Source organism: Erythrolamprus reginae, chromosome 3, assembly GCF_031021105.1.
Source record: "Erythrolamprus reginae isolate rEryReg1 chromosome 3, rEryReg1.hap1, whole genome shotgun sequence".
Classification (NCBI taxonomy): Eukaryota; Metazoa; Chordata; class Lepidosauria; order Squamata; family Dipsadidae; genus Erythrolamprus; species Erythrolamprus reginae.
In genome coordinates this window covers 202,376,160-202,400,701 of record NC_091952.1, presented here as the reverse complement: position 1 = coordinate 202,400,701, position 24,542 = coordinate 202,376,160, and the positions used below count along the sequence as shown (strand labels likewise).

Sequence of the window (24,542 nt, the reverse complement as noted above, 5' to 3'; positions counted from 1 at the left end):
CATTTATTTATATATGTTTAACAGCACTAATTAAGCAGCATAGTGAACCTAGCCAACCCAAGTGCCAACTATAAATTCTTTTCCTGAATACAGACACGCTTCAGTGCTGCATTCTTTTAAAGAAAACTATGTCAGCAATGGGCGATGTCTGAAATATCATACTCACCTCTTTCTATAAAGTGCACATGCATATTTTCAATGCCTCTCTCTTCCTCCCTTTGTAATCAGTCTGCATCTCTCCACCACCTTGCTCTTGCTCCATGCCCTGAGATCTGCCTTTTTATCTGCCTCAGTCCACAGGACTCCATCACTGCTACAAGTGGAATAAGAGAGGTGTTGTGGTTAGCTCTGGCCCAGCTCCTGCCCCAAGGACTGTGGATGTGGGGGAGACATCCACATGCTGCAGGCCTGTTTCCCCCCCCCCCCGGTGGAATCTGCTGATGAAGGCTCCTCTGACCAAGAAGACATGAGTGACAGGGAGGAGGAGAGTGGGGCAGACAGCTCAGAAGGAGATCAATTATCTAGCTCCTCCTTGGATTCAGAACAAGAGTTAGATACAGCCACGCATGCAGAGAGCGATGCATAGGCAACAACAACTGAGAGATTATTATCAAAGAAAATGAGGCTACCTGTGGTTATTATCAAAGAAAATGAGGCCAGCTGTGGTAATTAGTGAGGCTGCTATAAAGAGCAGCCTGTGGGTTTGGCCATTGTGGAGGATTACCTGATCGTTGTGTTTCCTGACTGCTTTACTGACTTTGACCTTTTGTGTGCTGATTTTTGCCCGCTTTGAAACTAAACCAGGGCAAAGTGTGTTTCACTTTGTGAAAGAAGGACTGTGAATTGCTTCACAGCTGCAAGGTAAGTATCACAGAACTGATAAGGGACTTGTACCAATTACCAGTTTGTTTGGAGACAAGTGCTCTTTGCTATACCAAAAGAGGGCTTGGTCTAAGTGAATTGTCATTATAAAGAACATTGTTTTGAATTTCCAAACGTGTGTGTGTCTGAAATTGTATCTGTGCATTTTTGGGAGGATTCTACCAGAGAGCTCAACAGAACAAAAGGAAACATGAAAAATACATGACTTTGGTCCTGTAGCTTACTTGCTTTATTTGGGTTTGTTTGTTTGTTTGTTTGTTTGTTTATTTATTTATTTATTTATTTACTTACTTACTTACTTACTTACTTACTTACTTACTTACTTACTTACTTACTTACTTAATATTTATTTATTTAGATTTCTATGCTGCCCTTCTCAACCAATTCAGGGCGGCTTACAATAGAATAAATATAAATATAAAAGGTGAAAAAAATCTAATATTAAAAATCTAAAAAATTCTAAAACCCAATTTTTCCTAAAAAACACAATCATCCACATTCAATCGTCTGGAATTAGACATTCATTATATCGGCCATAGTTCTTAACACTCATGCCCCCCTCCCATACCTGCCAGCAGAGATGGGTCTTCAGGGCCTTGCGAAAGGCCAAGAGGGTGGGGGCGGTACAAATCTCTGGAGTGAGTTGGTCCCAAAGGGAGGAGCCGCCATAGAGAAGGCTCTTCCACTAGGCTCCACCAGAAGACATTGCCTGGCTGATGGGACCTGGGTAATTATGGAATGTGCACTCTTTACAATATGAATAGACAATACGATATATATGGAAATATTCCTTGACACTTGTGATTAAATAATTTTGCAGTTAAAAACAAAGAAAAAGTATTATTTGGGCACAGCCATATCAAAAGGGAGCTATACAGTATATCTAAATTAACTTGTAAAAAGGGAGGATGAGAACGGAAAGGCAATTGAAATGTGCCCAGAGCAGCAATAGCAATAGCACTTCACAGTGCTTTACAACCCTCTCTAGGCGGGATAGAGTCAGCATTTTGCCCCCAACAATCTGGGTCCTTGTTTTACCCATGTTGGAAGAATGGAAAGTTGAGTCAATCTTGAGCTGGCGAGTCTCGAACTGCCTAATTGCTGGCAATCACCAGTCAAACAGAATTAGCCTGCAATACTGCATCATAACCACTGTGCCACCACAAGTTATTTTATAATTAAGCTTGGAAAATTATTTTGGTTATTTCCCTTCAAGCAGAATCTATACTATGAAAACAAGACTCTGACTTATATTTTTTTAAACTCTGAAATAAGCGCTTGGCCTTATTGCCATGCACTGAAAAGCCCGATTGGGCTGGGGTTTTATATATCTTTTTCTTTTAATATTAGATTTGTTCCACTGTTATATTGTTTTTATTATTGTTGTGAGCCGCTCCGAGTCTTTGGAGAGGGGCGGCATACAAATCTAATTAATAATAATAATAATAATAATAATAATAATAATAATAATTATTATTATTATTATTATTATTATTATTATTATTATTATTATCAGGGGATGTTTTATTTTGGGGAAAACAGGGTATCTATTCATACCTAGTTTTAGATTATGTTTTAATTGACCATAATAGTTTATCTCTTTTAAATAACTGTGAGATAGAATATAATAAAATCCAATCTGTTATTACAAAGTACAACCGAGAGGTAAGAATGTTTATGTAAGTTTAAACTTCAAAAAAATTATTTTATATGGATTACTTTGACAGTGTAGGTGGCAGCAAGATTTTAAAGATAGCTATGCTTCCACAAAATAAATTGGAAACAAGTGATGTTACTTCCCTCCAAATCAATATTGGTTTCAGCAGAGCTCATCAAATTCTCTGTTCATTTAGAACCTTTCAAGATTGGTTTAACACAAAAAACCTAAATGAGAAACTGGCACACTACAAGGCTTTCATATTTATGAAAAAGTCCTTTCAACTCCACACACATTCTTAGAATTTTTTTTTTTAAGAAAGATGGTCAAACCCAGTGCTTTGTTTGCTGGTTTGTCTATCTGCCCAGGAAATAAAAGGGTAGTAGAAAAAGCTAAAGAGAATAACTTCAATTCTTTGCCCTCTGGTAAATGGCTAAGTAAGATTGGCTGCTTCTCCCAGGGGAGCCATTTTATTATTATGTATTTGATTTGTGCCCAGAGATAATTCATTTCTGCCAAGACAGCATTCTTTATGAGAGTGCCTGAAATAGGATCTGAAAAATGCCTATGTGCATGCCTGTCCAAAAAGGTTGCTAAAATTAAATTAGAGAAAGTTTCTGAAGAAAGATTCACCATTCTCACGATGATACTTCGGGACTGGCCTTCAACTCACACACAATGCAAGGTGAGGTATCATCAATATGCCGATGATACCCAGTTATACATCTCCACCCCATGTCCAGTCAACGAAGCAGTGGAAGTGATGTGCCGGTGCCTGGAGGCTGTTGGGGTCTGGATGGGTGTCAATAGACCCAAACTCAACCCAGACAAGACAGTGGCTGTGGGTCTTGCCTCCCAAGGACAATTCCATCTGGCCGTCCATTACCATGGAGGGGAACTATTGACCCCCTCAGAGAGGGTTCGCAACTTGGGCGTCCTCCTCGATCCACAGCTGACATTGGAACATCATCTTTCAGCTGTGGCGACGGGGGCGTTTGCCCAGGTTTGCCTGGTGCACCAGTTGCGGCCCCATTTGGACAGGGAGTCACTGCTCACAGTCACTCATGCCCCCATCACCTCGAGGTTCGATTACTGCAACGCTCTCTACATGGGGCTACCTCTGAAAAGTGTTCGGAAACTTCAGATCGTGCAGAACGCAGCCGCAAGAGCCATCATGGGGCTTCCAAGATTCGCCCATGTTTCTGCAACACTCCGTGGCCTGCATTGGCTGCCGATCAGTTTCTGGTCACAATTCAAAGTGTTGGTTATGACCTTTAAAGCCCTGCATGGCATTGGACCAGAGTACCTCCGGAATCGCCTGCTACCGCACGAATCCCAGCGACCGATAAGGTCCCACAGAGTTGGCCTTCTCCAGGTCCTGTCGACCAAACAATGTCGTTTGGTGGGCCCCAGGGGAAGAGCCTTCTCTGTGGCAGCCCCGGCTCTCTGGAATCAACTCCCCCCGAGATTAGAACTGCCCCCACACTCCTTGTCTTTCGTAAATTACTCAAGACCCATCTATACCGCCAGGCATGGGGGAGTTGAGACACCTTTCCCCCAGGCTTTTTTTTATATTTATGTTTGGGTATGTATATGTTGTTTGCTTTTTAAAATATGATAGGCTTTTATGTGCTTTTTAATATTAGATTTGTTTTCGCTGGAATATTGTTTTTATTATTGTTGTGAGCCGTCCCGAGTCTTCGGAGAGGGGCGGCATACAAATCTAATAAATTGAATTAAATTGTTTCCTACATTCTTGGTTGCTGTAGAAGTTAGGAAATGCCAGTGACGAAAATACAGATAATGCTCCATACGATCTATGCCCTGTTATAAATTATTATTTCAATGTAAGCTTTCAATTGAGATCTACAATGGTAACTCTACTTAAGAACGCCTCTACTTAAGAACTTTTCTAGATAAGAAACGGGTGTTCAAGATTTTTTTGTCTCTACTTAAGAACCATTCTCTACTTAAGAACCAAGGCTGGAAAAATTTCCCAGGAAATTTGAGAGCGGCACGGCACGGCCAGTTTCCTGTCATTCCCCCTTTAATCCCGGCCACCTAGGCCAACAGAGGAGCCTTTTGGTGGCGCTTAAGGAAGCTTTGGCAGCGCCCAGAGAAAAGAAATGCTCCCTTCACTCTGGGTAGCTGAGGAGTCACCACAGCAAAGGAAAGGCACCAGCTACAAAGCAAGCGAGCAAAAAGAGAGGGGATTCCTTCAGCATGGGTTTCCACCCATTGCTTCTTGTCCAGGTGCTTTGAAGAATAAGTTGACTCATTATTTTTTGTGGCAACCTCTGAGATATTGGAACACCGCTATCATGTCTCCCCTGGTCTTTCTTTTCATTAAATTAGACATGCCCAGTTCCTGCAACTGTTCTTCCTATATTTCAGCCTCCAGCCCCCTAATCATCTTTGTTGCTCTTCTCTGCACTCTTTCTAGAGCAGTGTTTCTCAACCTTGGTAAGGCCACACTTGCAACACTGCATTCATTTATATTTATTCTGTGAGCCGCCCCAAGTCTGCGGAGAGGGGTGGCATACAAATCTAATAAATAATAATAATAACCTTAGCAACTTGAAGAGATCTGGACTTCAACTCCCGGAATTCCCCAGCCAGCATTTGCTGGCTGGGAATTCCGGGAATTGAAGTCTAGGTGTCTTCAAAATGCCAAGATTGGGAAACACTGTTCTAGAGTCTCAACATCCTTTTTACATTCTGGCTGAATTCAATTCATTAAATTTGTATACTGGCCCTCTCCAAAAACTCGGGGCGGCTCACAGAATAAGTATAAATGAATGCAGTATTCCAAGGGTGGCCTTACCAAGGCCTTATATAGTGGTATTTTTATTTTACTTTATTTACTTGTCAGACATGTATAGGATAGTAGTAGTTTGTATAAACGTAAGTAGAAGCATATGCACCAAAGATAAATGGCTTGTGTGTCCAATCACACTTGGCCAATGAAGAATTTCCTATTCTATTCTACTTTATTTTAAAAAGTAACGATAAAAAAGGACAGTGAGACAGGGACGGTAGGCCAGTGGCGCGCTCAACACGTCACATGTTTGTTTGCTAATTCAGCAACTCCCGCTTCCCCTGCGGGACCGAACATAAACGCGGGAATCCTCGGAGGTCACCGCGATGAGCCAGCAGAGCCTGCGGCTCGCGTGGAAAAGCGGGCCTCGTGCCGCTGGTTGGCTGGCTGGCAGGCAGCCGCCGTTGTTACTCAGACGCCGGTTCGGGCGCGGGGCTGCCGCTCTCTGCAGCCAGACACTGCCCTGCTCGCCCGCCAGCCGCCAGAGGAAAGCCGGGAGGGAGGAAGCGCTGCAGGGCGGCCAGACGATGCAGCTCCGCTTTGGGCGGTAGGCATGATCCCCTCAGAGAGCTCAAGATGTCTTTCAAGGTAAGTCCGCAGTCGAGCTGTGCCGGGCGATGCTGCTGCGGCTGCTGCTGCTGCTAATCTCTCCCGAAACGTTGCAGTCAGCCGCCAGGCCTGGTTGGAGCGCGGCTGCCTCTTGCCGTTAGCCAGGCTTGCAGAAGAGCAGAAGGAAGCCGGGGCAGAAACCGGCTGCTCCAGAAAAAGAGATCTTTGGCGTGTCACCGCTCGCCGCTGGCGGTGGAGCCGGGCGTTGAAAGGTGAAGCGCGGTTCGGCTGGGGCGAGTCCTTCATGCCTGCATTCGTCTTGGGCGCGCGGGGCTGTCTGTGGTTGGGAAATGAGCCCGGTCAAGAAGTCATCGCCCTCCTCCCCGCTCCCCGCCTAATACCAGTTCAAACGACGCGGGAAAAGACTCCCCCTCCCCATTTATATTGAAAGTGGTGCAGCGCCTCCAGCCATTGAGAACGGCCAGTCAGAGCAGCGTTCTGGGAGGGGTCTTAATGCAGAGTACCTCAATTGTTATTAAATTAAATGTATTGGTGGCCCAACTCCAGCGGAGTAGCAGTCTGAGGGGGCGGTAAAAAGAAACACTGATAGGCCTCGGAGAGGGGCGGCATAGAAATCCAATCAATCAATCAATCAATCAATCAATCAATAAATAAATAAATAAATATCATCATCATCATTAATAAACTTTCCATAGGCTGCCTTAGGATCCCAAAAACAATTCACCAGATTTTTTTTTTAAATTAACATAGTGGTTATTAAAATGCATATTGTGACAAATTAATTAAATGCCTAGCCAATTTTTGCTGAAACAAGTTGGCTATAACTCAATTTGGCAAAAAAAAAAAACACCAACCCACAAACAGAGCAGGGATGCTCTGCCTAAGGTTTTCCCTCCGCAGTATTTATTTATCTAATTTATTTATCTATTTTTATTTTTTATATAATTTATGTGCCTAATATAACATTTATTACATAAATATAAAATATTATATTAGGCATATAACACTAGATAAGTATTCTATTTATTTATCTAATTTTATTATTTATCTAATTTAGAAGCTGTATTCAGCAGCTTGAAAGCCACAGTCAGAAAGGCTTCTTCCACATCTTTATGACCCATTTCTGCACATGGCAACAATAACAATAACAACAACAATGGAATTGGAAGGGACCTTGGAGGTCCTCTAGTGTCTAGTCCAACCCCCTTTGTAAGCAGGAAACCACTACTTTAGACAGATAGTTATTCAACATCTTCTTAAAAACTTCCAGTGTTGGAGCATTCACAACTTCTGGAGGTAAGATGTTCCACTGGTTCTGTGTTTCCCAACCTTGGAAAGTTGAAGATATTTCAAAGACTTCAAGTCCAAATATCTTCAACTTGCCAAGGTTGGGAAACACTGCGACTGGTTAATTATTCTAACTGTCAGGAAATTTCTCCTTAGTTCTAAGTTGCTTCTCTCCTTGTTTCGTTTCCACTCATTGATTCTTGTTCTACACTCAAGTGCTTTGGAGAATAGGTTTACTCCTTCTTCTTTGTGGCAACCCCTGAGATATTACAACACTACTATCATGTCTCCTCTGGTCCTTCTTTTCATTAAAACTAACCATGCCCAGTTCCTGCAACCATTTTTCATATGTTTTAGCATTCAGTCCCCTAATCATCTTTGTTGTTCTTCAAGCTACTTCAAACTAGACTGGTTTCTTATACTGAAAGATACATAAAGATATATAAAGTTATCCACATAATCCCTCCATGTCAGGAAAACCCTCCACACCGGTATCTCAAAATAAAGTTCTTCCTGTTAATATAGTAGACACCCCCCCCCCCCCCCAGATTGGGAAAGGGATAGTACTGGGATAGGTTGAGGTGGGGGAGAGAATTTTAATGAGGGATTACACCGTGTACACAATTATTAGGCGAGTATTTTGACCATATCATCATTTATTATGCATATTTTCCACCTCCAACCTGAAAAAATTGAATGCTTAGTTGGCATAAGCATATCAGGTGATGTGTACTTGTGTAATGGGGGAGGGTGTGGCCTAAGAAGATCAACCCCTTGTATCAAGGTGTGCATAATTATTAGGCAGCTTCTTTTCCTCAGGCAAAATGGGCTAAAAAAGAGAGATTTAATTGACTCTGAAAAGTCAAAATTTGTAAAAACAATCTGTCCGCACTCTTGAAATTGCTAAGATATTGGGACAGAACCATCAACTGTGTTATTGCAAATAGTCAACAGGATTGGAAGAAACGTGTTGAGAGGAAAGGACACCTTAACTGCCAAAGATTTGGGAAGAATCAAACATGAAGCTACCAGGGACCCATTATCCTTTTTTCTTTCCTACCATCTTTTGCCACCTGGACCACTCGAAACAGAATACCCTACGAAAATACACTTACAATCCTGGGCCTAGAAAGCTTAGAACTACGATGCCTTAAACATGATCTAAGTATTGCCCACAAGATCATATGCTGCAGCATCCTGCCTGTCAACAACTACTTCAGCTTCAACCGCAATAACACAAGAGCACGCAACAGGTTCAAACTTAATATCAACCGCTCCAAACTTGACTGTAAAAAATATGACTTTAGCAATCGAGTTGTTGAAGCGTGGAACGCATTACCAGACTCCGTGGTGTCAACCTCCAACTCCCAACATTTTTCCCTTAGACTTTCCATGGTTGACTTCTCCAGATTCCTTAGAGGTCAGTAAGGGGCGAGCATAAGTGCACTAGTGTGCCTTCCGTCCCCTGTCCAATTGTCTCTCCTATATTTTATATATCTTTTCTCCCATCCATATATCCTTCCTCTACTCTTCATTGATGTATTCTATTCTCATATCGCTTCTTCTTTACACGTTTTTATTCTCCTTAACTTTCAATTTGTACTGGATAAAATAAAATAAAATAAACTTTCTTTAGACAGCATGGATTTCCCAGTGTTTGAGGAAAACATTAAGATAATATTGAGTTCTGATTTTAGAATATGTTTTCAATCACAATGGCCATGCAGGCTGTCTAATGCAGCATTAGTTCATAGTATGATATTGTTTCCTTGGTAATGATCTCCAGAGAGACCTCTGTGAGCTCCTTCCTTACATGGGAAAGACTTGAAAGAAAAATCATTCTCCCATGCTGGGAACGTAGCCAACATTCTGTATCTACCTCATAGAAGAATCTTCATACTGACCAAACTCTGGAAGAAGATTTAATAACCACTGTATAAGAGCATTACCTGACAGACCTGAATGAATGAGGACTCCATAGCCATTATCTGACAGAGAAAATAGATATTGATTCACAGTGGATTTCCTCATCTGCACTGCTCCTTTTATTTGGCCGGTTAACAGATGTTTCTAATAGCCATGAAATTTGAAAAGGAAGGATGACTATAATTTTTCTGAATAACCAAATGTGCCAGATAGATAGATATCACTTAAATTTAGCTTTCTCTTCTGTGTGTGTGTGTTTGTGTGTGTGTAAACACACCTAAACACATACATTCTTTGATTATGGATGGTGATGACATGGAATGCAATTTTTTTCAAGTGAAGGGAAGTTGATTAGTAGTAGGAGTCCCTCAGAAAACTTTCCCATTACCTTTTACTTGATTCTTACAGCAGCTGTTTGTGTTGAGGCTTAAATTCAAGATCAGAACAAGGCAAAAGTTTGTGATAAATACAATTAATCCTTAATGGTAAGTAAGAGAGTTGTTAAGTGGATTTTATAACCTTTCTTGCCATAGTTTATTTATTTATTGGTCTTGTATGCTGCCCCTATCCGAGGACTCGGGGCAACTCACAACATATTAAAAAAACCAATATATACAATGAAACATCTGAAATCCAATTAATATAAATAACTAATTTTAAAACCATTCTAAAAAACCTTGAAACATTAAAAATCATTCATTCAGATTCAAACAACAAACATTTTTAAGGGATGTTTTTAAAGTATTAAGGGAATCAACCTGTCACAGTTATTTTGAATTTGCGTTGGAGATGTGGTGGATACCATTGACTCTACACAGTTAAAGTTTTTGGGGTTTGGGGAATAAACCACAGAGTCAGGTAGTGCACTTTGATGCTGAAGTCATAAAATTTGGAGCAGTTTACACTGAATTTGAATCTATTGTGTGCTCATGTATTGTTGCAGTTGAAGCTGAAGTATTCATTGACAGGTAGGACAATGTGGCAGATGATTTTATGAACTACATTTAAATCAGATTGAAAACGATGTAGCATTTGTGTATTATACCTAGTTATGGTGTAAAATTAGTCTGCTAGTGGGTATTAGCAACAGTCTTCAGGCAGGTAGGATATTATGCAGTTATGCTCCTAATCTCTTTTACCTCGTGGACAACTCCAGCCCTAATTAGCCTCTGGTTGCATGGAAATATGTTCTTCTGGACTAATAAGCTCCCATAATTTATTGTATGCAGGATAACTACCGGGGTGGTTTTTTCTTACCTCCCCGACGAGTTTAAAAGTGCGCATGTTGTGTCATTACATCCGGGTTCTGACTGTGTGCATGCTCAGAAGCCTTTGTTCATGTGCAGAGGGTTCGTTGCCAGCCGCTTTCAAGCAGCCGTGACCAGGGAACCAGTTCATGGGCATTGCAAGCTGGCTATCACTACCAGTTCAGTAAACGGAGCCAAATTTCCGCCACCAGCTCGCACGAACCAATAGCAACCTACCACTGATAACTATGTATGTGTTCTTGGGGGGGCGGGGCGCTTGCTTAATAATGATTCCTTAAAGTTCTAATGCATTTGTTGAACAAACAACTAAGTTAGTAGTTTTTATAGATAAAACTACTTTTAAAGATAAAGAACACTGATGATAAAAAATGTTGTATAAAGGAAATGGAGCACCTCCCTTATGATACCAAGTTGCAACGCCTTGGTCTCTTCAGCCTTGGAAGACGGTGTTTAAGGGCTGACTTGATCGAAGTGTATAAAATCATGCATGGGATAGAAAAGGTGGATAGAGAAAGGGGGCACTCCCTAAAGCTCATAAGTAAGAAAGTGAGGACAAATCAAGGGAAATATTTCTTCACCCAGAGGGTCGTTGGTTTATGGAATTCACTTCCAGAAGAGGTCGTGACAGCTGTCAGCCTTGATAGGATTAGACAGATTCATGGATGCCAGGTGTATCGGTGGTTATTGAAACGGATGTCCATGTGCCGCCTCTATGTTAGTTGAGGCAGGCAGGATTCCCTTGAGTACCATTTGTTGGGGGTTAAGGGAAAGGGAGGGTCTTGCCTTCTCTTTCTGCTCAAGATCCCCATGGACAATTGGTGGGCCACTGTTTGACACAGAATGCTGGACTCGATGGGCTTTGGCCTGATTCAGCATGGCTCTTCTTATGTTCTTATGTTCTTATGTTGTACAATGTGCCCGGGATTGACAAGATTCTCCTTCCATAGATTAAAAGAAAAAATAATAATTTTGTTAGATTGCTGTATTTGATTTAATATCTTTGATTTGGGGGTAAATATTTATCATTAAAGTATTCAAGATACCCACCTGCTTGTACGTAATATCATTAAACAGGTCCGAGTCTGCAGAGAGGGGTGGCATACAAATCTAATAAATTATTATTATTATTATTATTATTATCATCATCATTAATTATTTTTTAATATTTGGATTTATTAACAGAAGGAGACACCTCTTGCAAATGCTGCATTCTGGGCTGCAAGGAAAGGAAACTTGGCACTGCTTCAGTTGTTGTTGAATAGTGGGCGCGTCGACGTGGACTGCAAAGATTGTGTAAGGGCTTTCTCCACGGAAAAACATATGATTTGCATCTGTTTTCATAATACACTGTAGTAGAAAAGACACAAAACTGAGGAATGTATTAATTCTAGTTTCTAACTTTTGCTTAAAAGGAATTGCCAGAGAATTTTAACTGCAGTTCCATGCTTGGAACTTGACATATTACTTTCCTCCCCACATCACTGACTTATTGTTAACAATTGGAGGGTGGTGTGTGTGTGCGTGTGTGTGTGTGTGAGGGGGAATTCTAGAATTGAGGAGTGCTATTTGAACAAAATCTGTGACACAAGAAATAGGATTCAAAAATGCTAATGGGTGCTATAGCGTTAATTTGTATGTATTTATGTGCAAAGTTTGAAAAATTTCTGTCAGATTATTTGAAATATTATGCCTCTGACAGGTAGTTCTTCACATAACCATTTGTTTAGCAATTGTTTGAAGATACAACAGTAGGGAAAAAATTCAGAGTGGCATTTGGACCAATATAAAGTAACCCTTCACTTATAGTGGCAATTGGGACTAGAATTTCCATTGCTAAGCAATGTGATCATAAACTGTGATAGAATTGTTTATCGGTGGCAGTTTCTGCAGACTGGCTGCCATCAATAATTATTTATTATTATTTATTAGATTTGTATGCCGCCCCTCTCCATAGACTCGGCGCGGCTCACAACAATAACGGAATCACATGGACAATAAAGCAACTTTATAACAAAAGTCAGTGGAGAAGCTGGTAGGAAGTTGCATGTCCCAAGCTGAAAGGCAGATAAGTGACTGTGCTGAGGGTGGGGGAAGGAAGGGAGAAGATGTGTGAAACTGCAATAGGGTGTGCTAGAAGTGCTGCCTGGGTTGGTGAGGGGGGCACAGACGACACAGAGGAGCTGGAGGAGGGTGCACAGATGGGGAAGACTGAGCTCAGCAACTTGCAGCTCTCCCAATTGACTTCCCGAGGAAGGTCAAATTTTCTGGGAAAAATTGAATGTCAAAGAGCATCATAAATGTGGAAGCATATATGCAATAAATAAAAAAACAAATTACATGTAATGTAGCATCTTTGGTGTTCTCTGAGCTTGCTTGTTTTCTTGCAGATGTTTCATTACCGAAACTAGCTAACAATGCTAGTAAGGAATGGGGTTGGCTTTCAATTTACATTGTAGTGGCTTGCCCTGTCAGTATTGATGGGAATGTAGCATACTAATCGCTAAAGTCTTCAAAAACATCCTAATTAAATCAAACAACCCAACAACTATGATAGGGTTTAATATGTTTTTTTAATATTAGATTTGTTCTACTATAATATTGTTTTTATTATTGTTGTGAGCCGCCCCAAGTCTTCGGAGAGGGACGGCATACAAATCTAATAAATAATAATAATAATAATAATAATAATAATAATAATAATAATAATAATAATAATTATTATTATTATTATTATTATTATTATTATTAACTCCCGAAGAAAAAAATGAGTCATCTGCAAACTATAGTGTAAAGACTGAAATAGATACTAAGCAGTATCTAAGGATGCTAAGGATCCTGCTTAGAATACTAAACAGAATCCTAAGCAGGGCAAACAGGCAGAAGACTAGCATAATGCATCCATGAACACCAAGCTACTAGAATATAAATTGATTCAAACTCCATTTCTTACTAGCACTGATGATGTTACCTAGTTTGGAAAATGAAACATCGGCAAAAAATAACCAAGCTCAGAGAACGTCAAGGACCTTTCATTTCAACCCTGGACTAGAAATATTCTCTTTTATTCGGATATTGAATGTTTGTTCTTGTCTATAAGCATATTGGCCTAGACTTCAACAATGTAAAATACAGAGTTGCCCAAAATATTTTGTCTTCCATTTGAGCCTAAAGCTGCAGAGAAATTTTCAGGGATAATGTACATATTTAAGGTATTTACTGTATTGCTTTGTGCCCAGCTTGGTTCAACAGCCCTTATGGTAGCATCATACTATGGCCACAAAGAATGTGTGCGAGAACTGGTGCTTCAAGGAGCTGATATTAATCTTCAGAGAGAGGTATGTTAACTTCTGTATTTAAAAAAGAAATATCCCTAGGGACTGGTTTAATTAAAAATTCAGCACTGTATTGCATATTTCAAACACCTGCTATAGACAATAAGGATAATTTATTATTTTGAAAATATTATTACTTTTGTATATCTTTTTTATTGTGGTCTTACAAATGCTATCCCATGATCTCAGTAATCAGAGATTTCCACTTGTGGAATGAAAGGAAAACTGATTTGTTTGCTCTACAAATGCCTTTTCCACACTCCTGTGTCAGAATCTTAGGAGCATCTTCAGGACAGAGGAAAATATGTTCCTCCCATGCTCTGTTCTTCTGATGGACGATCTTCCAGATTCAAAGAATGTATAAGTAAGATGAGAGACTTCATAAGATGCAAACTAATTACTGCACAGAAGATTAGCAAATTTCATCATGGTTTGTATAGATAAAAGAAAAAAGGTCTGAAAAGAATAGTAGTTTTACTATTAATCATATTATCTTTGAAAAAACATGATGGATTTTATATTCTGGATTTCTTGAATTTCAGGCACTTACTGTTAGGTTTCTATATAGTCAAGAGAGATGACTTGCTACTGAACAAGAGATAAGTTTTCTTAAGAATGGGGTTTCTAATGTCTCTCTTTTAATACTCAATTTTGTATTATCTTTTTGCATGAGTATGATTATAGGATGTAGGGATAAAGAAATCATTACTGTCTTTTAATGAATCTTATTCAGAGTTATAGTTTTCACTACATTAGTACACTTTTAACACATTACAAGACACCTTTTTACTAATCTCATTGCCACCTTTCTCAGCAATGTTCCTTTGTCCTTTGTGAAATAACATATTTACATAGATGATTTATAGAGCTGCCCAATTCACAATAGGTGAACAGTTTCTCATTATTGTCTGGCTTCTCTGGCATTATTGGTGATAGGAGTCATCAAACCAGCATCTGTCCCAGGACTTTTAAAGACAGAGATGCCATATGAGAAGAAATTAATGACATCCTAAATGTTTGACTAAAAGTTCTTGTTTCTTTTTGCTGCGACTAAAATCTTATGCCCAGAAAGTTTTTGCTTACGATGGACATAGTTGATTGGTACAATATGCTTGATGTGATTTTTAGATGGGTACATAAATTCACAGAACTGTATCAATAACTATCACATTTGACAGGAAGAAAGCACAAGGCAGAAATTGTGAGAAATAAGAGGATGTAATTGATTGGCACATAAAACTCACTGGTGGGTAAAATGTTTTGGCAGGCAAAAAAAAGAATGAGAGTGTAGATAATTTTCAATAATAAAATCTGTTATGGCTTACATGTAATCTGTTTAGATTTTATTTTCTTGAAAACATTAAACATGATAATGGTCTTAGCTTACCATAAGCTTTTCACATTATCAATCTAACAGCAGATAATATGAGTCTTGGTTACGTAGCTATTTAGAATTGCATTAATCCTATACCAATGCATGGATGAGACAAAACAAATCCAGACTAAGCCCTACGACACTGACCTGCTCGTTGCCAGTAAATATCGGAGGATTCCTTTAACATTATCCCTGATAGATCCTCTTGATGGGATAGTGCTTGTCTTGAAAGAGTTGATGTATGATGGATCTTATGATTTCTGATGAAACAGTAAATAAAAACCATGGCCAGTGTGTCTTTTGTGCCAGATTTTGCGTCATCTCCAAATGCAACCCATATGCAGCATATTGCAGAAGGATCACTGTGTGATTGTTTGGGCATGAATTACTGTGCCCAGAACATTAGGGGACAGTTCTTAATCAGGTGTTCTAAGGACAGTAATTCATGCCCAAATAACCACACAGTGATCCTTCTGCAATGTGCTACATATGGGTAGTTCCAGTATGGTGGAAAGGCTCTTGACAGGGCAACCTTATCAGCGTAAAATGACATGTATCCTGATCCTGTTGCATTGGCTGCCACCTGTTTTCCAGGTCCAATTCAAAGTGCTATTCATTCCTTTTAATGCTTTAGTAATATAAACACCCAGAGAAGCCTGTTCAGAGTTCAGAGTTCACTCAGCAAGATTTGTGGTACACAGTTCCTTACTAGCTATCTCAAATGAAACCTCCTGCTGTAGAGACAAAAGGATGGATCCTTCTCAAACCAAGGGTGGACTTTACACTACTGCATAGAAAAGAGCCTTAAGAGGATTTAAAAAAAAAAATCAGGAGATTCCAAAATGATTATGTTTGTTGACAGGAAATAATAAAAGTATTTAAATCATAGCCTGGGAATGAGAAAAGCCAATGCCATAGAGAAAGGAAATAAAATTAGGGTTACCAGGCTATACCAGTAAAGTTGTAGATAATGAAGAAAAAGTTATCTATATGGAGTTGACAAGGATGGAGGCTGGGGAAATGGGCAGTTAACTGTGTTCCTACTCTTAACTTCCTAGAGCTGCTGGGATATGGATAGCATATATGTTGGCTTGTCTTGGTTAGCTATGCTATGAAACCTTCGACAATACCGAGCAGAGAATTTTAGCATAGCGTGGATGTGTGATAAAGCCAAGGCACAGACTTAGTTAAATAAGTATTATTTACATATAAACATAATATAAACAATCCAGAATAAGCACGTAGCAAATACAGAATTATACGCACTGAGCAATTACAAGATTAGCACAAAGCAAAACACAATATAGATAACAAGCATGAAGCTAAAATACAATATAGATAAGCACAAAGCTAAAACACAATATAGATAAGCACGAAGCTAAAATACAAGCAGGAAGCTAATACAACTCTCCCCCCCCCCCTCATGCAAAAGTAAAGTAAAGGAAGTAAAGGACCAAGCAACAATGAGGAAGTGAGGAAACAGCCTTGAATATTAACTCTTCAAGTACAAGTTAACCCTTTAAGTGCACATTAACTCTTTAAGTACAAGTTTGGTACAGTTTACAATATGCAGTTTACAATGGCAAAACCTAACACACATGTACTGTACTTCTGTATTAACAATATAAATGTAATTTATGAACATGCCTTTCTGATACATGAAGGAAATATCCTGGAATCTTCAAAAGAATAATCTGTTGGGAATGTCTTGATTTAGGAATGGTTATTGTTAAAGATCTTTGGTTCAGCACTTCCATCAACTTCCTTGTTAAACTTCGTACATATATTTCGTATGAAATGCCTCTTCATATTTGATCATCTATGGGATTTCTGATTCTCATTTTAGACTGGAGCCACTGCCCTATTCTTTGCTGCACAACAAGGCCACAATGATATAGTGAAGTTACTCTTTGAATATGGAGCTTCCACAGAATTCAAAACCAAAGTAAGAAGTTATACTTGGATTCAAGATGTTGGTGAACTTAGAGAGCCAGGCAGGAAGGAAAGGCGGCTGTTTTCTTCTGATCCACGGCTTGGCATGAAGAACTGACAAGAGGCCCATAGAATAATTTTGCTCCTCCCTGTATAGTTCTCTGGCAGGACGTTGTGCGTGATTCTTATTGCTCAGTTTTCATTATATAAGTATCACTCAATTTGTTTGTTATTTTTGTCATTTCATTTGGAAAGGACAAAGCCAAATCTGACAATGAAAGTAAACTTTTTTAAAAAGATTTTTTTTTCTTTTCAAGACTTTCAGCTTGATTGACACAATTACAGAGAGTGTATTAGTTCGATTTAGAAAACAAAACAATACAGGATTTTGTATTTATTCGGGACAGGAATTGTTCCCGTAGGGTGCTATAGATTGTCACAATATGATAGCAGGGAATGATGGAAACTATAATCCCACATATCTGGGGAAACTAGTTTGGGGAAAGCTGCAGTATATAAACATCCCACCTGAGATTTTCTTACTTTTGCATTTAATAGGAGGCTTCTAGATCATCATATATTGTTGCCATTGTAGATTTATGCAGATCACTTGTTGAACTGCTTTCTCTTTGCTGCAAGGGAGCCCATAACTCTGCAAGTGGAAGAAATTGTGGAATGCTAAATAATATACACAGAACTGACATTAGTCCTAGTAGTTAACTCTTGACAGGGTACTAGTCCCCTTCAAGGGGTGGGTACATAATCGGGGGGAGGGGGCTTCATAGCTCCTGCTGAAACATCAGATAAAAACTATTCTTTAAAGTAGCAGCATCTTTTTGCACAAAAAGGCCAAAAAAAGATTTTGCATTTCTCTGTGATCTAAAATATTTCTAATCATTTTTCAAAATGTGCACACCCCTGCTATATGCCCTTGTAAATTCTGAAATGTTTTATATCATTATTATTTTGATTTCTCTCACAAAGTTCTAATTAGGCAGGTCACTTTTTGTGAAGTTGTGCCTGTCTGAAATGTACTGTACAATAAACCTGCAGCAATATGGAACTTGAAAATGAATCTGATTCTTCCAGGTTCTCTTTGTATGTAAGACACAACAGTTTTATGTGAGGAAGTAGCTATACAAGATCCTATGAGGACTTTACCTTGTAAGAAGAAACAGGCACAAAGACCTGAATTTAAAGCACAGAACAAATAGTTTAAACAGGAAAAGAAAACCAGTATCTGGCTTTAAAAGAAATAACTGTGAAAGCAACCAATAACAATAAAAATGCTTTATAATAAAACTAAATGCAGTAGGGAAAAATAATAAAAGCTCTCAAGAAATCTTAGATAATAATAGAATATATCCACAAAATAAATCCACCAAGAGGAAGGAGACCATCAGCAATAACCTGGTAACAATAGAATCTTTGAATTTTGTGTAAGTAACTTGGCTCAAGGGTCTTTGCCATCAGCTTGAAGAGTCCTCATTCAAATAAAACAGTTGTCCTCTCTATTTCCATAGTGCAAAGAAGTGGATCAGATTATACCAGGCTTTTACTAACTTCTTCAATTATGTGTTTTGGAAGAACAATATTTTGATTGAAAAGGCCATAACAAAAAACGATCCTGGTAAAAGAGAAAAAAAGGAAAAAAATTAATTAAATGAATTTCACTTAATATGATTACTTTGCATGTATTTCCTTTTCTTTTTCTATTAGTAATTCAGTGGCACCTTTTTGAAGAAGGATTCAATCTTAATCCAAAAGCTTTGGAAAGACAGTCTTGGAATTACAAATTGTGCACCCCTGACTTACATTAAGTGTTTTGTTGTTCCTGACATCCTGTTCCATTAATGTGGAAACTGCCTTTTACAGGAAGTTACCCACTGATTAACTACCTGTTTTCTAGGACTGCCATATAAATAGAAAGTTGGTTGAATTCAAATCATAAACTCCTCGAAATTCAGAATACAGTGATACCTTGTCTTACAAACGCCTCGTCATACAAACTTTTCAAGATACAAACCCGGGGTTTAAGATTTTTTTGCCTCTTCTTACAAACTATTTTCACCTTACAAACCCACCGCTGCTGCTGGGATGCCCCGCCTCCGGACTTCCGTTGCCAGCAAAGCACCTGTTTTTGCGCTGCTGGGATTCCCCTGAGGCTCCCCTCCATGGGAAACCCCACCTCCGAACTTCCGTGTTTTTGTGATGTTGCAGGGGAATCCCAGCAGCGCAAAAACGGGCGCTTCGCTGGCAACAGAAGTCCGGAGGTGGGGTTTCCCAGCGAGGGGAGCCTCAGTGAAATCGCAGCATTGCAAAAACACAGAGGTCCGGAGGTTGGGTTTCGAGGACTTCGGTGTTTTTGCACTGCCGGGATTTCACTGATGCTCCCTTCACTGGGAAACCCCACCTCCGGACTTCCGTTGCCATCGAAGCCCCCGTTTTTGCGATGCTGGGATTCACCTGCTGGGATTCCCCTGCAGCATCACAAAAACACAGAAGTCCAGAGGTGGGGTTTCCCATGGAGGGGAGCTTCAGGGAAATCCCAGCAGCACAAAAACGGGCGCTTTGGCTGGCAAAAGGGGTGAATTTTGGGCTTGCACGCATTAATCACTTTTCCATTGATTTCTATGGGAAACATTGTTTCGTCTTACAAACTTTTCATCTTAAGAACCTCGTCCCGGAACCAATTAAGTTTGTAAGACAAGGTATCACTGTATAGAGTTTGTAAGGCTTAACGTAATATAACAAATGTTATCAGAAGGAGATTTCAGCACCCTAAAACATTGCTGTTCAGCTTATTCGTTTTTTGTGCCCAAATATCTTGGAGGAGTTCTGACTAGTATTGACGAATGAGCTCAATATGCACAGCATCTGTTGTACAATTTATGCATTTGCTTTCTGGTTGAAAAGATCTCTTGTGCTTCGTCACAGCAAAGCCATTTTTTGGCAATTGTTCTCTTCATTCTGAGATCTTTGTGTGCAGTTGTTCTAAAACGTGTACTTTCTCAGAGTTTCCAGCATATTTGCCAGCAGCACCAATGCTGATTTAGTTTTTAATGCACTGCAGATGTGACCTCTTTTTGCCAAATTTAATAGGAAAAGTGGAACTCCATCCCAGGCATAATTAGACAAAGTACATATAGGAATATGAAGCACTATATACAGTACTGTGTTCCCCCCAAAATAAGACCCTGTCTTATATTTTTGAACCTCCAAATAAGTGCTTGGCCTTATTTTTGGGAAGGTCTTATTATTTTGAGGCACATGGGGCAAGACAGGGCTTCTCGTGCTGTCTTATCTGATTTCCAGCTCTCCCTCCCTAACCCTAACCAGAGGAAATGGCAGGGACCGACTGTGCATGCATTTAAGTATTTTCAGAGATGTCTTATTTTGGAGGAAGGACTTATTTTTCAGGGATGCCTTATTTTCGGGAAAATGCGGTATGATCTACCTATTTTATTTTTGCAAAGCCACTTAGCCACCAATTATGGAAGAACTGAATTTTGCCTTGTTTGTTTGATTTGATTTGATTTGATTTGTATGTGGCCCCGCTCCGTGGACTGCCTTATTCTCCTAAAATAACATTGTTTTTCTATACAAAAATATAGGTCTGCAATTAAATAGGCATATGGTATAGAACAGTATGGCAAACCTATGGCACGCAGAGTCATATCTGAGGGCATGCAAGGCATTGCCCTATGTCAGCTCCAGCATGCACGTGTGCACTGGCCAGCTGATTTTTGGCCATTTTCACTCTCCCCACACTTCAGGAAAGCCTTCTGAACCCCTTTTTGCTATCCCCAGAGTTCCAGAAAGCCTCCTGAAGCCTGGGGATGGTGGGCTAATGTCCACTTAACTCTCCCTAGGCTTCAGGAGGCTTTCCTGGACCTTGGGAGAGTGACAAACAATCCAATGGGCCTACCATAAGTCCAGAGGCCTCAGTGAGGCCTGTCTGCATGTATGGGGAGGACACAGCGGGGTTGTCCGCATGCGTTTGGGTGAGGGCATTGCATTATGCGGCCAAACATGAGCTAAAAAAGGTTCGCCCTCACTGGTATAGAATATAATACATATTTCCTTAAAAAATAGTGGTTAGCTATTCTTGAAACATTCCTCTCATCTATAGCGAAGAACTAAAACAGCTCAGTTCTAGCTTGTCTGAAAATGAAATTGAAATTGCATAAATTTTGCAATTTGCATGTGTATTCTAGGTGTAACTGATTCAACAATGTAATGGATGTGGCTTGCCTAGCCTTTATTGGCCATTCTGGGCTGGTACAACATCTGTCTTTGCTGCTTTTAGCATGATAGTTCAGCCTACTAACATGGGCACCAGTACATTATGCAGGGAAATTCCTTCTTGTTCAGTTTTGCTTGTACCCTTTTACTAAGAAACCTGTGTTTCAGCTAGCATTGCACTCCCTCCTGCTGATACACTGTGATGGTGATTTTCACCTTGTCAGCAGTCATGGCAGCAGGTTGTTGCAGTGGTGACTGACTCTTTCAGGACAAACCTCAAATCTTTCATCATTGGTGCAGACACAAAATGCCAGAGATCTTTCGGATCCCTGACTATTCTGAAGTGATAGAGTTGAAGTGGGACTCCCAGTTCAGCCAGCACCTTTTTCCCTTGACCTGCCAATATATTGCAGAGTTATTGCTGGTTGAAACAAGAGAACTTCAGCCAGTCTTGTCTCCCTTGAATGGATCATTCATCAGGAGATCATGTGGTGTACTCAGGAGATAACAGAATATGGTCTTGTCTCCAGATAGCCTACACAGAATATGGAGAAGTGGTGTGGAGTAAGAGCTTTACTGGGACCTTACTCCTGAAATTCGACTTTGAGGAAGGGGTAAATCTACCACCCTACCCAGAATCTGTTGGGTTCCATCTCCTATTTGAGCACTCGGCAGACACTTTCCCATTGGCATAGAAATGCACAAGATGTTGCATCTTAAATTATCCTAGAGTACACTGTTTGATTATTGTAATCAGTAAATTTATGATTATTGAAGAAGACCGCAGTACAACTATTTCGAGAGAGCTAATTTGTGCTGTTGTATTTTATGCCAACTCATGGATTGGACCAGTGGTGGGTTGCCACCGCTTCACCCCGGATTAGGCAAACCATAACAGCGGTGATGGGAGGTTCTAGCCACCCACCTGTACATCATCAAAAACGCTTTGTGCATGCGCAGGTTTTGCACACGTACAGAAGTGTTTCATATGAACAAAGCACCCACAGGCACTCACACACTCCCGTTCCCAAATTGATAGCAAGTAAAACCCATCACTGGATTGGACACCACCTTTAAACTATCTATCTGAATGAGCATAAAACTCCTGAGAGCACTTTTAGACCAGGGACATAATTTAGGTAATTTGCATTACGTGTTGAACAAAAAACTGACTCTTACCAGTGTGTGGGGTAAATAGGATATTTTGCAATTATTTAAACATGCAAAAGTTTGGAAAGGCAAGTATGGTGAGGTAATTAATTGCCATGGTAATGTAATTATGGGACACTTCAGAGCCTGCATATGAGCTAGAAGTGAAAAATGGAAATTATTCCCTGTCATCTGAAGCTCCTAGAAGATTGTTAAATGATCAGGACAGGATTTTGTTTGTACTGTATATTCCATGATGCTCCATTTAGTATGAAATGAGGACAGAATATATAGATTTGACAAAGGAAAAGAGAAATGGGGAAACAGCTGTAACTTTACCAGATTTATAGAACCGGATGTGATTTTATGAGGAGCTGTGTTCTGTAATTGCCACGGTTTGCAAAGGGAATAAAGCATGATGGGGAATGGCTTTTTTCTTAAAATGCAAGATTGCTTGAAACACAAGTTATAGGACATTTTAAAAAACGCAGATGTGGAGCAATGAACTTTCCCATAGCTTTTGTTTCTGTGGTCTGTTATGCAGGTCACTGCTACCTTAGGCTCCAGAATTGGAGCCCTACTGATGCCATGTGTGTGTGTGGGGGGGTGTTTGTGTGTAAAATAAGAGAGAAAAGAAAATACAGGGAAGCTTGCAACAGTTCTGGAGAAATGGTTGAGCCCTGCTTTTGCTTTGCAAAGTGAACCTAGCCGTAGTTCCATAGGAACTAATTTAGTTCCTAATTTAGGAATAAACTAATTCGTTCCTAATTTAGGAATACATTAAATTAAAAACTAATATAAAAGAGTAAAATCTTCCATTGTTTCTTACAGTTTGGCCTTAAATGACTCTTCTTCATGCTGAAAGCCAGGTTTCTGCTTAGAGGAAGGAAAAAGAAAAGCACAGCCAAATTTCCCCCTTTAAAAGAGGCCACTGAATATAAATCTATATGGGGGTATATTGTAGTAAATGTAAAATAGTAGCTGTTTATAAGTTGGGATAAAATGAGCGCAAGATATTAAGAGAGGTCTGCTTTTAATTAAGGTTCAAAATGTGTTTTTAAATAAATAGGAATTGCAATGTATTTTCAGGGAAGCAAGTTGCAGCCACATAAACTGCGTTTTTCTACTCATGAATTAAGTGCTAAGAAATGTTTAGCAGTCACTGTTCTCTGTAACTTTCTCTTGTATCCCTTTATATTCTTTTCAGGATGGTGGTACTGCTTTGCTAGCTGCTTGTCAATATGGGCACATGAGTGTGGTGGATACCTTACTAAAGCATGGGGCCAACATACATGATCAGCTTTATGTAAGTTTTCTTTGGGACCTCAGACATTAAAAAAAAAATACAGCCAAACCCCAAATTGCCATCTTTGCTCTTAAAGTACTACTTTCCTATCAGGTTTTGGCACAATAGAGTGTGCATCAAATTATCTCTGTGTTTCATGAAAAAAGTAAGATAGATATATAGGAACTGCACTAAAGCCTTGGGAGGCTGCATGCAAACTATGGCTGCAGAAAATGAGAATAATTCACTGGAGTCTATGAATATAGGTCACTTATATCCAGAGGTGGGCTGCTGCTAATTTGCACCAGTTCAAGCAAACCAGTAGTTAAGATTATGTGCTGTTCACTGAACCAGCAAATGCACCACTGGCTGGGCCCACCCCACCCTTGGCCGTTGGTTAGAGTTATGCCCACGCCCAGCTACCCTCTGCCTCCTTTGCTTGCTCGCCCAGACCATGTGGCCTTGCCCACTTGCCTGCCATCACCACAGCCTACCATGCAGCTCAGCTGATATTTGCACCTTGCCCATTCTTCCCACTATGGCTGCCTACGAAAGTAAGACACCAGTTGCGGCCCTATTTGGACAGGGAGTCATTACTCACAGTCGCTCATGCCCTTATCACCTCAAGGTTCGACTACTGCAACGCTCTCTACATGGGGCTACCTTTGAAAAGTGTTCGGAAACTTCAGATCGTGCAGAATGCGGCCGGGAGAGCTATCGTGGGGCTTCCTAGATTCGCCCACATTTCTACAACACTCCGTGGCCTGCACTGGCTGCCAATCAGTTTCCGGTCACAATTCAAAGTGTTGGCAATGA

At 40.0% G+C, this 24,542-nt stretch overlaps 1 protein-coding gene across 1 annotated transcript in view; it reads left to right on the top strand.

Annotated features, from left to right (window-relative positions):
• The first annotated feature begins 5,677 nt into the window (after positions 1 to 5,677).
• Positions 5,678 to 24,542, top strand: part of ANKRD29 (ankyrin repeat domain 29) — a 33,830-nt gene continuing 14,965 nt past the window's right edge. Inside the window, exons 1-5 of the mRNA XM_070749147.1 lie at positions 5,678 to 5,945; positions 11,591 to 11,701; positions 13,645 to 13,743; positions 16,962 to 17,060; positions 23,649 to 23,747. Coding sequence (XP_070605248.1) covers positions 5,934 to 5,945; positions 11,591 to 11,701; positions 13,645 to 13,743; positions 16,962 to 17,060; positions 23,649 to 23,747 — 420 coding nt within the window. The 5' untranslated portion in view covers positions 5,678 to 5,933. The remainder of the gene's footprint in view (positions 5,946 to 11,590; positions 11,702 to 13,644; positions 13,744 to 16,961; positions 17,061 to 23,648; positions 23,748 to 24,542) is intronic.